Below are 16,927 nucleotides of genomic sequence, written 5' to 3' on the forward strand. Positions count from 1 at the left end.
AATATCTGTTTCTACTTCTGGAGAATCTTTACAAATTTGACATTGAAGGATCTGAGTATATTTTGCTTTTCACATTGTTTGCCCCCTCAAGAATTAGGAGCAATTTTGATGGTTATAAGATTTCTAGATATAAAATCATTAACAGGACTGTTCATTATCACTTATGAACATAGGAATCTAAAAATCAAACCTGTATTTTAATGATGAAATATTCTTGATGGTTTCTTCCAAATTTTTGATCCCACTATCCCCTCAAATGCCAAATATAGTAAATTTAACTTTTGCTATCTAATTTATCAACATAGTTTAAGTATAAATGAGGTGGCATGCCCAATTACAGAATTTCATTCTGAAAACAGTGGTAGATGAATACATTGCATTGCTCTTTAAGTTGTATACACTATTGTTAGATGATGCCCTTATAGCCCAACAATAATAATTTGCGTTTGATATTGATATTGCACGTACGAACAGAACATTCTCCCATTCAAATGGCCTTTTGAAATTCACAACAGCTAGCCAGGGGTAAGGAGGGAGTACTACTAGGATTTAAATATTTGTTTTTGAACTACTGAGTGATACATATGTATACATACACAAATATCCTTGAAAGACTATAAAAACCTAGGGTATTGCTGGGATCTATTAAGTAAAGCTCATATTTTCCTGGGTAAGAGAGATCCTAATTTCACCCACTTTTAAGAGGAATAAGTAGAGTGCATTTTTTTCATGATCAATTTTCCAAATAGTCCCCTTACACTAGGTTGCCCTGACAAAGCTGGAAGTGTTTGGATTGTAGCTACTTTCCAGGGGAGATGCTGATGGGCTGGGAGTTTGCTCAGTTGGGACAGAATCAGGATGCTCTCTTGTTATAGTCTGCAGTCACTCCAGGGTTTCAGAGTGAGAGTGGAACCACTGAGCATATGCATCTATCCATTCTGAAGTTGCTTACCTTGTCGAGGAAGGTTAGCTAAAGGTCTAAATCAAAATCAAACAAAGTTGAAACTTAGAATACAGTGTCATAATGGGAAATTAGAGTAAGCTCCTGATTTACTATATTGTATTTTTATAAGTGCAGAGTATGGCTCAGAGAGATAAAATTATGAATAAGTCTTCCTTCTTAGTTCATATCTCCTTTACTTTTTAAAATGTTACTAATGAGGACTTTATATCCTCAATGTCTTAACTTCCAGCACTTCTTGTTTCTCATCTTTTCTTTTCCATCATTCATTGTTTTATGCTTTCTTACTTCTTTCCATTTCTCCTTTTCTGCCTCATTTGTTCTATGCTTTATATTCACATAAAAGGTTGAGAGCTTCTTCTCGTGATTTTATCTGCTGATTTCTTAAAGTTAGATTTTAGTTTCCTATCCACAAATTTAATATACTTGCTTTGTTTTTTATTCTTATTCTATTATTCATTACTTATTCACTAATCATCAATTATTTTCCCCAGTATTTCTTATATATTAATAGTTCAAATTTATTTTTTGTTATTATTTTAAATTTCTTATTCTTTCAGATGATTGTTGCTTTGGCACCTTCATCTACTTACATATCACACCCATATTATTTTTTAGCAAAGTTTTAGTAATTAAATAAAAACACATTTTAAAATACATTAAAGCAGATTTAAAATCATTAGCTAGATGTAGTAAATGGAACTGTTTTTTAAGGAGTTTTCCTTCAAAGAAAAAGTAATAGATAAAATTTCTCTCAGAAATATTAAAGAAAGTGTTAATACCTCTCAGATATTAAAGACCATCCCCACATCTACAGTTTTTTTCTTTCAGTAGGGATACTGAGATATGATTAAAGAATTTGTGTTGGTAATTCAGAGCTACTACCTAGATGAAGCATAATTTTGATGCTGCTAACATTTTCCTTTCCCCAGACCACTGGTCATAGTTAGGGTTCCTTTTCTAGTAAATTGGGTAGGTGCACTTCATATGCTTTTTGGAAGTGGGCCATGTATAAAAAATAAATTTAGATTTAGGGGACTGGCCTAGACTATAACTTCCTTGACTACAGAAGGATGAAATTTTGTTTCACATTCCCAGTGTCTAGCACATTGTCTGGTGTGAGGTCAGCATGCAATAAGTAGTTGTTAAGTGACTAACTGATGAAATGAATTAATCAGCCACTTAAGCACCAAGGGTGGTACAATTTTAAATTAGGAGAGAAGAGAGACAGGAGATCAGTTGACTCATGACAGTAGACTAGGCATGACTGGGTATATGCTTGGAGTAGGGACCAATGTTAGAGATGTCTGGAAAAACTGATGGACTGCAGAGGCCAGATGAAGAAGAGGATAAAAATCGATGTAAAATGCTCAGGATCTGCAACAGATATAAATGAGAAACTGAAAGGAGGGAAAGATGAGCTTTCTTTGAGGCATGTCAATTTTATGGTAGCCTGAAATTGAGATCTGCCAAAACAGTCAGAGGAACTGGACAAGATCTTGGTTGAGAAGTTAGGGTTAGAGTTAATCATTCAATCATTCAAGTAAGAGCTTCTTGAACAGAATAAAAAATAGTTTATAATGACTCTTGTTTAGGTCCTTCCCAAAATTCCTAGCAAAACAACCAAAGCAATATTATGTTATTATTTTACAGGAGAGGATATATATTAAAAATCTTCATGACCTAATGTTAAATAAAATTGACTGAAAGAAAAAAAACATTAGGTGATTGGCAGGGGGAGGACATTCAAGGACCATGGAAGGTTTTCTCAAGCTGCGAGAAGTGAAAGGAGTAGGCAGGCTACTCTTTTAAGAAATTCCATTCTCCTCCATCCCCCTCTCAAATAATATAACAAAAGGGAAGCTTCTGGAATAAGCTACTCCAATAATATACTTTTTGATAAAGTCTAAAAATAAATGTAAATATTTATTAGGTTTCAAAGGAAGTCTTATTTTATAAGGGTTAAAAACCTAACTTGCTATAATTCAACAGAGTAACTCCACTAACATCAAACTTCTCAGGCCAGAATATAAAATAAGTATTTACCTGGCTGTGTCGGTGGGATTCTTAGACGTGGAGATATTTTTGGTTTGGGAGGAGCTCGCGGTGTCTGCTTGGGCACTAAAAGAAAGGATATAGGTTCGGAGCTCTTGAGGTCTTCAAGAGTCACAGTACCTAAACCTCTAGGATCTCAGAGATGTTTGTTGAGTAATTGAAGACCTAGATACACAGCAATTAAAGTTCCCAAAGAGCCACAAAGTATAAGAAGGTAATTTTCTTATCATAATGGGGAAAAAAAAACAAGGCAGCACATTAAAGATATCCAAGATATTCAGCTGGCAAATGAAACTGTTGGAATTTTAGAAATATCCACTTCAAATACCTATTAAACAGGTTAAAAATAAATTTCATAATAAAATAATTCATCATTATAAGTTCACATCATTTTATCAGAATAACCCAGTATAATATTTTAAGGGCAAAGAGATACAATTTCTTCTAAATAAAAAGCACATTACATTCCAAATATACCTAGAAAATGAATGTATCTTAATAGTAAGTGCTAATGGAAAAAAATTAATCTTGTTAAACAAAACACAATTTTTATTGGTAATATCGGAGAAGAAAAATTGAACAGAAATTGAAAGGATACATTATTGAAGAAAGTTATTCTTCTGCTGAGCAATTCCCAAAGAAGTTCTAGGACATTCAGTGTAAAAAATCAATTATTTCTTCACCAAGAAAATTAAAAGTTTATCCTGCTGGAGGAAAAGAATTATCAAATGAAAGATCGCAGCTTGTGGAAATACCTTGTTTGGTTGGGTTCAGTGTGTTTGGGATAAAGAGAGATAAGAAGAAACAAAATGGTTTTCAAGGTCACAGAGTTTCAGGCACCTTAAGAAAAGCTTGCTGAAAATAAGAGTTATTAGATAAAAGAAGAAGCTGAGTCTGTAGGGACTTCTTCCTGATAGTCAAAATATACAAGGCATGCAATCGTTTCAGTGGAATCTTCTTGCCTGTGGAGAGATGAACAAGATATGTTGGAGATTACACTGGTTTAGGAGCCTAGAGCTGGGAGACATTGGGTTCTTCATCAACAGTAACAGGATTTTTAAGAGCCCTTCCAACCCTAAAATTCTATATTTCTATGGTGTCCTTAGTCTTGTGATATTCTGACTCTGAACTGCTTTGCTTGCCGAAGTTCGTACTGATAGGCTATTTGCTTCCCCAGGGTATAAGAGACCATCTTGCAGGTAAAGGCATGTCATGAGGCAATTCTATAAAAAATGATTCAGAATGAGATTAGTATCACTGATAGTATCTACGATTAAATATTTCAATCATATTAATGATTAAAGCTATTTAACAAAACTTTAGAAAAGTTAAGAGATAATTGACACAGATCCAGTTAATGCAGTCAGTGTGGAATTTTGGTAAAAATTAAACTGTAGAGTTTAAGAGGCAAAGGATATTAACAGGATTTAACAGGACATTTTAGAGGACAATGAATAAAATTAATATCCATATCTCCTTTGGAAATAGAGCCATATAAAATAGTTTAATGGCCATCAAAATACAAGTTTGGGCTTATTTATGATAAACTGACATTCCAAGAGAGCCTGCAGATATTGAGAAAATTTTCCCTTGTAAGAAGAATATTTAGTTATCTGCATCAATGATTTGTTTTCCCATATTTCAAATTCCACCATCAAGTAAACCCTTATGACTTGCCAAGTAACCAGTTTGACTTCAGTTTCTCTTATTTGTATGCAGTGAAATGGCCAAACTGCCACAGGAAGGAGCAGTAGAAAGTAGTAAGGGACCTGAATAATGACAAGATGACTGGCCAATTGTACCCCTTTTTGTGGAATGCTCCAGTATTTCTGGAGGTTTTGGTTAATCTTAAACAAATTAACTATCTTAAAATAGTTTTTATATGACCACAGACCTTGTAAAACTAGTCAAGATGATAAAGTATTTAAAATTGGGATATTTATATTTTAAAAAGAATACAAATGTTCTTCACCAGAAACATTACTATTTTCTATATGAAAGACTTGCAGAGTAGCTGAGAGGTGTTTTTCAGTTATATCCTAAATAATGTTCACAACACTGCCATATGACTGGCTACAGATTATGGATAGAAGGAGGAGTGGGGCATCAGAAAGGTAGGGTCAAATACTGCGAGCAGTGATTAAGTTAGGGCTTTTGATAACTAGTAATAGTGCCCATATATATTGTCTTTCCATTCTTGTAAGTTCTGCAAACACTCACCTTCTACATGAAACACAAAATAACGTATTTACCCGGTTCGGTCTGAGGTTCATCTGGGCTGGGTAGGATTACAGTTTGGGAAGGCAGAGGTGATGTTTCTACGGTAATTGAAGGAAAGTACCCAGGGTTACTATAGCACTTCACACACCTTGAGTACAGATGACAGAACAGATGGTAACAAGTGGATTTTAAAGAAAAAAAGAAAGCAAATTGCAAGTCTACAGCAAAATAGCACTCCTACTTCTTCATAATGCATTTAGTTTAAAAGCTGCTTAGAGATGCCAGGTTACAAAATACTTTCAAGGTAAGCAATAGCCTTACTTTTTAAATCCTCACTCCACACTAGTACATCCCCAACAGTGCTAGAAAGATAGGTTCAGGAGGAACCATAAGGAGAAAAATTTTAAATGTTAAGGCATAAGCCATTCAGCAGCATTGAATTTTGTTTAACTAATGAAGAAAAAAATCAAACATGTAAATGAATGTGATGAAATGAGTGTTAATGGAAAGTATGTTGCTAGGGCAGAAGGTATAAATGGATCATCATACCAAAAATATTATCTGAAGTATTCAACGTAATACCAAGCTGGCAGAATGTTTAACATTAGGAAAAAAGACACTTTAGATTTGACAGTTTCAGTGACTGAAGTAGAAAGAGATCAAGGTCTAGATACAAAGCTGAATGGGAGAAGACACTTTTTGGACAATGGTTATGAATAGAAGCACCTAGAAAGAAAATTAACTGCCATGACAAAGAATGATGTTGCAACATGAATTCACAATGAGGGAGAACCTGGGTTCTCAGGTGATGGCGACAATGAGGGCAAAAACTGCCAGGGTGTGTCATTACCTAGCGTGATCTCAGGTGGTTCAGACACATTTGTAATAGATTCCACAACTGTATCAAAACAAAGGAGAACAATTTTAAAAAGCTTAAGATGTTAGGCCACAGTCAAGTATCTCTTTCTTGAATATCAACACACCTCATTCTCTTGAGAATCTGCATCACATTTTTACAGATAGGACAATGGATTAGGATAAGAAAAAAGAATCAAGAGGGAAATCCTATTCTATAATCCTAATCCTCCAACTAATATTTATGTTTTAACTGTCATTAACTGTCAAATTTATTATGCCTCAATATTTAGATACCACAGAGAAACCGAAATTTCTGTATTCAGAGAGTCACTTATCATTTTAATTTTAAGAATTCAAGAATTTTAGAAGCTATAGCTCTTCAAAGCTATTCCACTGTAGATTAAGTACCCCAGCTTGAACTTTCAAATTCCATGAAATGTGATACTAATTAAAAATTTTTTGAATAAAAGAATAGAAGCATGAAAACCTTTACCACCTTCAGTCTTTGACTCCTCTGGCCTGAGTGGTGCTTTGGCAGTGGAATATACATAATCTATTTCAGTTGGTGCTAGGGAAGAAACAGGGAATGGCGGGTTAGTGGTGGACAGCCCATAGCACCCACTTTAATGGAACACTGTTTAATTTTAAAACAGAGGTTAATTAAGTAGATAGATTTGTGAGAATAAATAACATTTAGGTAGATTATAAAGATGACTACAATGAAGGCAGTGTGCAGTGTGGAACACATACACACACACACGATAACTGGCAGGGTCTACAGCGATTTCTACCTGGAGCAAAGCAGATAATTTCACTTCCTTATTTTTGTTTAAGGATTCTAGTGAGAAAAAGACATAGAGTGAGTCCTTTGAAAGCATGGGGATGAATCCTAAAAACAATATGAAAATGAAAAATAGGATGTGCATATTTGTATTAAAAGTGATCAGAATATTAAAAAATGAAATTGTGCATTCACAATGAGAGGAAACTAAGCAAGGAAATTGTGAAACTTGCATAGCAACACAGCAGATACTAGCAAAATGGGCTGTATATAACATTTGACTGTCAAGTTTCACTGGATGAGCACAGGCAATACGTGAGGAGCCATGAAATGTCACAAAGCATGAGGACATCCCAAAATGACTTCCACAATGAGATGGAAAAGCACATATACCTGACTTCTCATTGGGGAACATTATTACCTATAGCTTCCTTTGATGACTCAGTGCTAAATGTAACCGATTCCAGGACTTCAGAAACTAGCAAAAAACACAAAATGGTAAAATTGATCAAGGATGGGTTGTTGTGAGCATTGAATGAATTCATACAAACTAAGTATTTAGACAAGTGCCTTGTACCTGTAAGTGCTCAATGTCAGCCATTACCATAATAACAATAGTACTATTAACCCTAAAGGAAACTCTAATAACTGAATTCAGAATTTTATAAGTATTTTAAGTTATCATTAACAACCATAGAACCTTGTTCCATCAACATAAGCATCAAAACACCATTTAGCTAATTAAGAGATACACAAAAGGAATGAAAAGAAATTACAATCCTATGTTAAAAATAAGATCTGGTGTTTCAAAATAAATGTCAGAGAGTTGCAATAGCATTGAAATGCATGATCTTTAAAATTTGTTTTTAATTTTGAAAGGCAATAATGTTTAGGCTCATATTGTGTAAGGTGAAATTTTGTTATCTTTACTGAAGTGAGAACTTTCTCCTTCATTAATGGTCACAATTGAATGAGCATTCTTTTCACATAGCAGAGCAGAAGTTTAGCTTATTACTAAAGAGAACCACAAGTCTGTAACTTAGTGAAAAATAAAGGTAAAGAATAAAATCAGTTCTTCTAAGTGGTTCTGTTGACTACTTAATCAGATATGTGATTATTCTCTAATATTATACAGAGCAAACCCAAATGAAGATAAGTATTTCTATACAGTTGAATAACATAATTAACATGAAATAATGTATTACTAATTTACACCAGTATGCAATCATGGGAGGAGCATGTACAATATACAGAGTTGTTAAATGTGTATTCTTTTGTATTTTTTAATATTTGGAAATACAACATTTGGGGAATGCCCCCTGAAGCTCATGGTGTACCAGATAGATTAAATAATCTATTTACCAGGTTGACTTTGTGTTATTTCTAGGCTTGGTGATGTCACTGGTTTCAAAATAAGAGTATGCAGTTCAGTGGGAGCTGAAAGAAGAGGGTCTAAGATGTCAAACTAATTATGGATAATTTATTTCACAGGTAGCAACACATAGACCTTCAGAATCACAGGGTTATGGAGAGGCAATGCAGAGTATGCATTATTTAAAGCAGAGATTGGCAAATTATGGTCCTCCCAAATCCAGCCCTCTTCCTGACCTGTGAGCTAAGAGTGATTTTTACATTTTTAAATGATTGAAAAAAAATTAAAGGAAGAGTAATAATCTATGACATGTAAAAATGGTATGAAATTCAAATAAAGTTTTATTGGAACACAGCCACACCTACAAACTAAGATGATTCAAGGCGTATTTACATATCACTTACATCTTGGCTTTGGTTACCTACAAGTTACAACAGCAGAATTGAGTAGCTGTGACAGACTGAATGGTCTGCAAAGTCTAAAATATTCACTATTTAACTCTTCACATAAAAAAATTTGCTGATTTGCTGATCCCTGATTTTAATTATCCTTCTATAAAAAGGAAGAGCCTATTTGAAAAACTGAGGTTCTCAATGACTACTGTATCTGAATCTATATTCCCACAAGGAATAAGTATTTCCTACAGTATCATTAACAAAATGTTCCGTATCATCTAGGAGTGTTTTATTCTATGTTCCAGTTTGACCACCCCCTTGGGTACCCTCAATAGGTGTCAAAACTTTTTTATTTTGCTGTTCCCACCATTCCAACCACTAATTCAAATCCTACTTAATTTCAAAGCTCAACTATTCTCTATCAGCCCACATAGATCCTTGACTCCTTTAAGTATTTTCTTTCTAAAGTTTTTTACCAAACAAGCTGCTTTTGTATAAGCAAATTATCTTCTATCTAAGAAAAACTCAGGAACAGGTTTTCTTCACAATTATATTGTACTTTATTCAAGAGGTAAAACATGCCCTTACTTTTGATCTCTTCCTCTGCTCTACACCCTACCCTACTCAACTGCTAATGTGGTGCTGGGACCACAGAGGGCAAGGAAATGGTTGTTTACCTAAGACAAAGAAGCAATGCTATTTTAAAAAGAAATGAATGGAATAGAATGCTAAGAGAATTGAATAAGATGCATCTTTTGTCAGAGAGAATCCTTATGCATTTGGCTACCATATAAATCTCCAACCATGAACCTTCTTGTCCACATGAAATTGTAGAGATTCTACCTTCTCTGTTAGAGGGCACAGAGGTGTGAAATGCAAGTTAGCAAGCCACATCACTGTCACTCTTGGGGCCCAGCTGCAATAGGCTGGAAGGACTCCTTAAACAGAAAACCATAGATTTTCTTGATTTTTAAACTGTGAAGCTTTGGGAAATTTAGTGTTTAGGAGAAGGATTTCTTCCGCTATGATTTGAAACTAAAGGAAGAAAATATTGAGTTGTATTGTATTTGTAGGTCTAGAAACCATCAACAGCATTGTACCTGTACCAATGTTTTGTAAAATATTAGATTTTCTTGAGTTTATTGCCTGAGTTTGAAAAATTTTACTTTACCAATCTAATTTGTTCCTTATCACTGAGGGTGTTTTAGAGACCAAAATTTGTTAATTTAAAGATATAGGTATTAATGTGTATAATTAGATACTCAGAGAGATTCCTACTTAGTAAAGGTTAAGAACCAATGTTAAACTGTTGTGGAGAATAAGGAATAGTCAAGTTCATCAATGATGGGGGAGCCTGTAACTTAGATTCACTAGAATTGACACTTCCAGGAAGCAACTTGTTTTTGGTAATTTAATATAACAGGGAAACCTCATTCCTTAAAATAGGAAGAGATTAATGAGGATATCACAAAAATCTTACAGAAAGTAAGTTGCTCGGAGAAATTTCATGGTACTTAATTATTATCATTTTATAGATCTAAATACCAAATAGAAGGCAAACAATTTGGACTTCAGACTCTTCACTGAAATCATATAATGAAATGTTAAAGGGGTTTTCATGGAAGATAGATTTCCTCAGCTGGATCCAGGGACAACTGTTAAAAGCAATAGGTAGCACCTTAATTAAGAATCCTGACTACGTAAAAGATGAAGCATGAAATAGAATTACAATAGCACTTGAAGGAAGCGGGAGAAACTCTGGCCATGACAGTGATGGAGTGAGTTTTTAATGAGTGTAAAAGCATTTAATGAGGTCACAAAAATCATTACCTAATGTTGTTTCTGGAGCTTCAGAGCTATGAATAACAGGTTCAAAGCTAGTAGCAGGAACTAACCAAAAGCAACAACATGAACACAAGAAAGTTTAAACACACATAGAAAGTCTTAATTTTTCTTTCAAAACATTAGTTTCAAATGACAATTTTTTTAAACTTCTGCATTCATAGAAAGCAAACAGTCTCTGTAGCTAGGAATAATTCATTGCAGAAGATAGGCACAACCTTTGAACTCTGCTATGAATCTTAGTATGGTCAACATGAGCCTTTCCTAGGTGTTTGATTTTCTGATTCTCATATGGAAGCTAGCTTTGGAAAATCTGTTTAGGCAATATACACAAAAAAATATGTGAAAGTAACTTGTTACATTTCTTGGAAGCTGAAAAAAATACCTATGTTTATGTACTCACAGCTATAATAAATTGATAATGTGTTTAAATGTAGGTATAGCAATAAATAACCATGAGTGACTACGCCAATCTTGCTATAAATAAGAGAGACCAAGAACTTCACCCAAGAAGCAGCTGTTAACCACACCTCAATGCCTTGACTCTTAGGGAACATGAAGGCTGTTACTTCCCATTGGAGGCACTGCTTTGGGACTCCACTGGGACAGGCTGCTAGGGCTTACCCCTCAAACCATGAAATAACACATTTACCCAGTTTGGTCTGAGGTGCTTCAGGGCTTGATGTGGTTTTAGGTCTGGGACGTGGACGACGAACTCGTGATGTTTTAGGAGCTGAAGGAAGAAACGTTGGATTACTCTAGTGAAGGTGGTTTTGGAAATAAGGTTCCAGATTTTCTCCTTGAAATTTAAGACATATATTTTAAAGATGCAAATATGTTTGCCTATTTTGTTAATTCTTTTATCACTGAAGATTCTTCGGAGGTAAAAATCGCACATAAAATTAAGTCAAGAAATGAAGAGTCTTGTAAATGTCTAAAAAAGGTAAGGAGTATCATCAAACCATAGTAAGTTCACACTAAGAAATTAAATATGCCCCCCATCCATGGAACCATACAAATTGTTATGATTTAATTGGTCTAGAGAAGACATAGACATTTCCATGTCTGAAACTAAGCTTTAAATGTGAGCACTGTTTAGACAAAAGTACATGATACAAATTCAATTAAGATTACATGGTAGACAGACATTTTGATCTAAGTCCACGCATAGCTTTTAAAAACAACAGGTAACTTCTTTTTAGAGTCTTCCATACTCATTAAGAAGAAAAATAAAGTTGAAGAACAGCAGAGGATGACAAGATAGTCTTATGAAGCTGGTGATAATGTTATTACAATGATGATGATGATAGAATGGATTGACAATGAGCAGGAAAAAATTGTTGAGGAACACGGAATATCATTACCTAACGTTGTTTCTGGAGCCTTGGTTCTAGGAGTGACATGTTCAAGGACTGTAGGAAGAACTGGCCAAAAATAATAAAATAAACCAAAGAGATTTTAAAAATTCACTTGAAGACTAATTTCAGAAGCCAGTTGTTAAGCTTCAGGACTGAGAGAAAAGAGACACGCACTTGTTCTTTGCAAATTTGACCAAATTGTGGTGAATATCAATTAATCTCATAAAATAGGTACACCATTGCACTTTGCTCAATATCACTATGGTCAACAAGAAATTCTACATGTTTGATTATCTGATTCTGGTATGAAAGACTCTGCTGGACAAGCGTTTTACACATTTATATAATATATACTTTTCTAACTACTGGAAAAAGCATTTATCAGTCTATTTGTACTTCTATACAAGTTGACATAAATGTCTACTATTTCAATAATTGTGGGTACAATAATGAGCTCATATGTTTGAAAGTATAAGGATCAATGTAACAAATGGAGTGTGTTCATCAAAATTTCAAAGTGGTCCTTGATTCAATAAAAGTTAAGAAACTCCGTCAAACCCTGTTAGAGAAGGAGGAAGAGTCAGCCTACTCTATCACAAAAGCCCATCATTTAAACCTTCAAGACTCAGGCACATTCAAAAATTTGACCATTAACTAAAAACATCATTCCTTGAAACAAGAGATCTACCAATATAATCATATAGATACTAATTCAATAAAAAGTAACACAATCAAAAAAACATGGTATTTCCACAATTGATGAGGAAAAAGCAAGTGATGAAAATAAGGGATAGATGGAAATTCATGTTTGAAAGGAAGCTTAAAATAGCCAATGCAGGGCTTCCCTGGTGGCGCAGTGGTTGACAGTCCGCCTGCCGATGCAGGGGACAAGAGTTCGTGCCCCGGTCCGGGAGGATCCCACATGCCGCGGAGCGGCTGGGCCCGTGAGCCATGGCTGCTGAGCCTGTGCGTCCGGAGCCTGTGCTCCACAATGGGAGAGGCCACAACAGTGAGAGGCCCGCGTACCACAAAAAAAAAAAAAAAAAAAAAATAGCCAATGCTATTTAAGCAAATGCACGTGATCACATGACACAGCATTGAGTGGTTACATAGCAGTTTGACATCCTGAAATTAGTATACACACAGTTCTCTTAAATTCAACAGATAACCTGACATAGAACGTAGCAAAATTGCAAGGTAAAGACTGTAATGGAATGACAACAGAGGGTATAGAAATGGTTTTAAGATGCAGGAGAACCTGTGGCTACAATGGTATGACAATGAGCAGGAAAAGCACTATTTGAAGGACACGCATTCTCATTACCCACGATTTCTGGAGCTTCAGTTCTAAAAGTACCAGGTTCAAGATCTGCAGTGGGAACTAGTCAAAAGCAAGGAAATAAACACATGTGAAAAGTCAGCAAATTAAATCTTACCAGTATAATAGTGCTTCAATAGGTATATTACAATTTGAAATTATTTTTCTGAAATTGCATACTTGATATTAAAGATTTGGTCACCTAAAGCCAGGTAAACTTTCTTTATGAGATAGTCACAGCCTACACAAACTGATAAATATCTCAATAAAGTCAACATGATATTCTCCTAGGTGTCTAAGTACCTAATTCCAATCATTGTAGAAGACTGACCTAGGAAACTTTAAACATTTTACCAAATGTATACTTATGTAACTGTTATGGCAGCTGGCTTTTCTGTGGAAGCTTTAAGAAAACAGCGTGTCCAAGTGTTCATCACAAGGAAGAAAAATATCTTTTTTTCTATTTCTTTAATTTTGTAGCTACACGAGATGATGGATTAAACTAAGTAAAGTTATTGTGGTCATCATTTCACGATGTACATAAGTCAAATCATTATTCTGTACACCTTAAACTTATACAGTGCTGTATGCCAATTATATCTCAATAAAACTGGAAGAAAAGAAAGAAAATAGCATGTCTAAATAAGCATGGATACAATAAATAGCTTTCGTGTTTGAAAGGAGCCGTAGAAAAGAATTAAGCAAAGTGAATCTTGTAGATCTTGTTGAGAGCTCATATTTAGAAATAGGCTGAGACCTTGTTTGAGGCAAAGGCACTCAGCAAATCAGGATAAAGAACATATAGTGTGTGATGCCCAGAAGAGCAGCTCTCTGCTCTAATCACATAAATTCCATACCCTAGATAGGAGGGAGAGACAGTTGCAGAAGAGATCACTGATGCTTCTAGGGTCAGACCCAAACTTCTGAGTCATACTTTCAAGGATTTTCTTCAACTGCTCCTATGGACCCATCCAAACTCAGTACTATTCATCACCTCTTGGAAGCAGAACCTCCCTTATTCCAGAAGTCTGTGCTCTCTGGTTGGTCTCTACACCTTACTTTCTGTCTATCTCCATGATTTTAAGACCCAACCTCGTTCCAACTCCTTATTCCTGTCCTTCACAGACTTTTCTCTCTTTCAGCTCAGAGATGTTTATAACCCCTATAAAAAACAGCTCAGGGCTTCCCTGGTGGCGCAGTGGTTGAGAGTCCGCCTACCGATGCAGGGGAGACGGGTTCGTGCCCCGGTCTGGGAAGATCCCACATGCCGCAGAGCGGCTAGGCCCGTGAGCCATGGCCGCTGAGCCTGCGTGTCCGGAGGCTGTGCTCCACAACGGGAGAGGCCACAACAGTGAGAGGCCGGTGTACCAAAAAAAAAAAAAAAAAAAAACAAACCAGCTCAGTTTGCACAGACACACTGCCTTGGTTCAATCTTTTAATGTTTCACGTTGAGGCAGGTTCTGAATTTGACTCTACTACAGACTGCAAAGTAAAAACAAGCCGCCAGCTTCTGTGATATCCTCACAGGTCTTGATGGGCTGTGGGGAGACGGAAGGCACTTCGTGTTTGTCTCTTGAGATAAAAATGCTTGGTTCTATTTAAGACATTTTTTTCTAAGAGAAGAATGGAATGGAATAAGAAAAAGCAAATAAAATACATAGTAAAAGAGTAGATCCTTGTGTAGAAAGCACAGGGAATTCAGCTGCCACGCGCGTCTCCCCCATCATGTTTTCCTTTGCTAATGGGGAAGCAGCAGCAGGTCATTTTGTGCCTTTACCCACATGGGGCTCACAGCGGCTATCACTCCCACTACTAGCATCAAACCCAGACTCCCAAGAGCTGCAAGGACTCAGTCCTTTAACGAGAGACCCACATTTACCCAGTTTGGTTTGAGGTGCCTCAGGAGTTGGTGTGGTTTTAGGTTTGGGACGTGGACGACGGGTCCGTTTTGATGTTTTAGGAGCTGAAGAAAGAAAACCTTCAGTTACTATAGAGTCTGTAGTTCAGAAGCTATGGGTAGCATGACACATGGCTCTAGGTTTCCTAAAACTTATTAGATTTCCTCATATTTTAGGAAATGTGTCTTTGTAACTTTTTAATCGGAAACTTTCACCCTTATTATAATAGTATGGTTTTTTTTTTACAAGTTAAAGTTCATTGGCAATGAGTCAATTATAATAGTGAAGAATAATTCAAGAAGTGAAGAATCATTCATAGAACTCTTGCTTGAATAAAAAGGATAAGAATCACTGCTAAAATATTATGGTAGTGGTGATAGCCAGGTACAAACTCTTTGACAGTTTACTAAAATAAGACCATGTCATTAACTAAAATGTCAGTTAAAGAACAAATATCACAGTTAAAAAAAACAGTAGACCTTTAGATCCACAAAGAACCCTCCCTGACACCATAATAGTCGTTAGAGTCAAGAGAATTGCTTTTTAAACCCAGCTTTTACAAAACATTGGTTAAAAAACATACAAGATGACAAAAACAATTTCAGATGATTACATGTATAACAGTTGACCTGAGTTAGGTTCATGCACGGCTCTCTTAAAAACAAGGAATAACTTGTTTTAAGAGTCAGAGACTTCAATTCTTTTAGGATGAAGAATATCATGGAGTGACAACAGAGGATGACAATGTAGCTTTATGAAGCAAAAGAACCTGTAGCTTCAATGTTGATGGAATGAGTTTGAGAGGATCACAATGTGTTATTACCTTGTGTTGTCACCCAAGCCTCAGTTCTGAATGTAACAGGTTCAAAGTCTGCAGTAGGAGCTGACCAAAAGTATTAAAAATAAACCAAGTGATTGTTTTAAATAAACTCAAAATATTTACTTCAAAAAGAATCTTACTAGTATAATATAGGTTCTAGAACTACATAGCAACTTATAAAAACTCTTAAACTAGAAGAGTAAAAGTTGATTTCCTAAAAATTAGCCATACCTCAGTCAGGTACCTATTTCCTTATTCCTCCTTCTTTGATGATCTGATTCTAACTAATAAGCCAATGTGGGATGTGTGGGTATTGCTAAGAACTTATCTTTGGAAAGAAGCTGAGGCCTCAGCATGATGAATCAAATTGGGTATCCCTCCAGACTAAGCAAAGAAAGAACATGCCTTCATGAGCAAAGAACAGCTTGCTGATATATACTTGATCAAATCTCAACTGCTTCATCAGGTGCCTAAAGATCTCCACCATGGGAGTCCATGGACCAATCAAGATCTAGAAAAGCTTTGACTACCACCTTGAAGTCAGACATCCTTTATACTAGTATTACAGTTAGACTTTCTCCTTTGGTTGGTTTCTACTTATATCCATTCTTTCTGATTTTATTCCTTTCCATCTTTCTACTCATCTATGTACTAGGATGATTTCAAGGCTCCACTCTTTTTAAATTTATCTTTCCCTGCTCCAAATATTTATGTCCCTAGCACATCTTGTTGGTAGCACCCAAATATCATTCTTGTATTTGCATAGATACTGCCTAATGCCGTCTTCTATTTTATTTACAAAGGAAATGCTTTTGTTCTTAACTGTCTTGCAGGTTTGAGGACTAAAACATGTCTCCCACATCTGACACATTAGCATCTTTAGAGGTATACAACTTGGAGGATACTGAAGGCACTTAGTGTTTGTCAATTTGAACTGAATATGCCTAATTTTTCACAAGAAGCTTTATTTTCAAGAGATAAATGGAATTTAATAAAATGCACAGTGACAAAGATTTTACAGAGGAAGCAAGAGGCATTCAGCTGCCCCA

The 16,927-nt window shown here is 35.5% G+C and overlaps 1 protein-coding gene across 18 annotated transcripts in view; it reads right to left on the reverse strand.

Annotated features, from left to right (window-relative positions):
* ABI3BP (ABI family member 3 binding protein) overlaps window positions 1-16,927 on the reverse strand; it is a 262,547-nt gene that overhangs the window by 68,294 nt on the left and 177,326 nt on the right. For 12 of the 18 annotated variants that reach the window (XM_060297984.1, XM_060297993.1, XM_060297987.1 and 9 more), the window contains 12 exons: window positions 15,882-15,941; window positions 15,040-15,123; window positions 13,167-13,223; window positions 11,849-11,908; window positions 11,137-11,217; window positions 10,473-10,532; window positions 8,238-8,312; window positions 7,297-7,353; window positions 6,588-6,662; window positions 6,087-6,134; window positions 5,269-5,334; window positions 3,008-3,082 (listed from right to left, as the gene is read on the reverse strand). In XM_060297984.1, the coding sequence (XP_060153967.1) occupies window positions 3,008-3,082; window positions 5,269-5,334; window positions 6,087-6,134; window positions 6,588-6,662; window positions 7,297-7,353; window positions 8,238-8,312; window positions 10,473-10,532; window positions 11,137-11,217; window positions 11,849-11,908; window positions 13,167-13,223; window positions 15,040-15,123; window positions 15,882-15,941 (798 nt within the window). The remainder of the gene's footprint in view (window positions 1-3,007; window positions 3,083-5,268; window positions 5,335-6,086; window positions 6,135-6,587; window positions 6,663-7,296; window positions 7,354-8,237; window positions 8,313-10,472; window positions 10,533-11,136; window positions 11,218-11,848; window positions 11,909-13,166; window positions 13,224-15,039; window positions 15,124-15,881; window positions 15,942-16,927) is intronic. The other 6 variants (XM_060297979.1, XM_060297996.1, XM_060297982.1 and 3 more) reach the window with 5 other exon arrangements.

Source organism: Globicephala melas, chromosome 4, assembly GCF_963455315.2.
Source record: "Globicephala melas chromosome 4, mGloMel1.2, whole genome shotgun sequence".
NCBI classification, from domain to species: Eukaryota; Metazoa; Chordata; class Mammalia; order Artiodactyla; family Delphinidae; genus Globicephala; species Globicephala melas.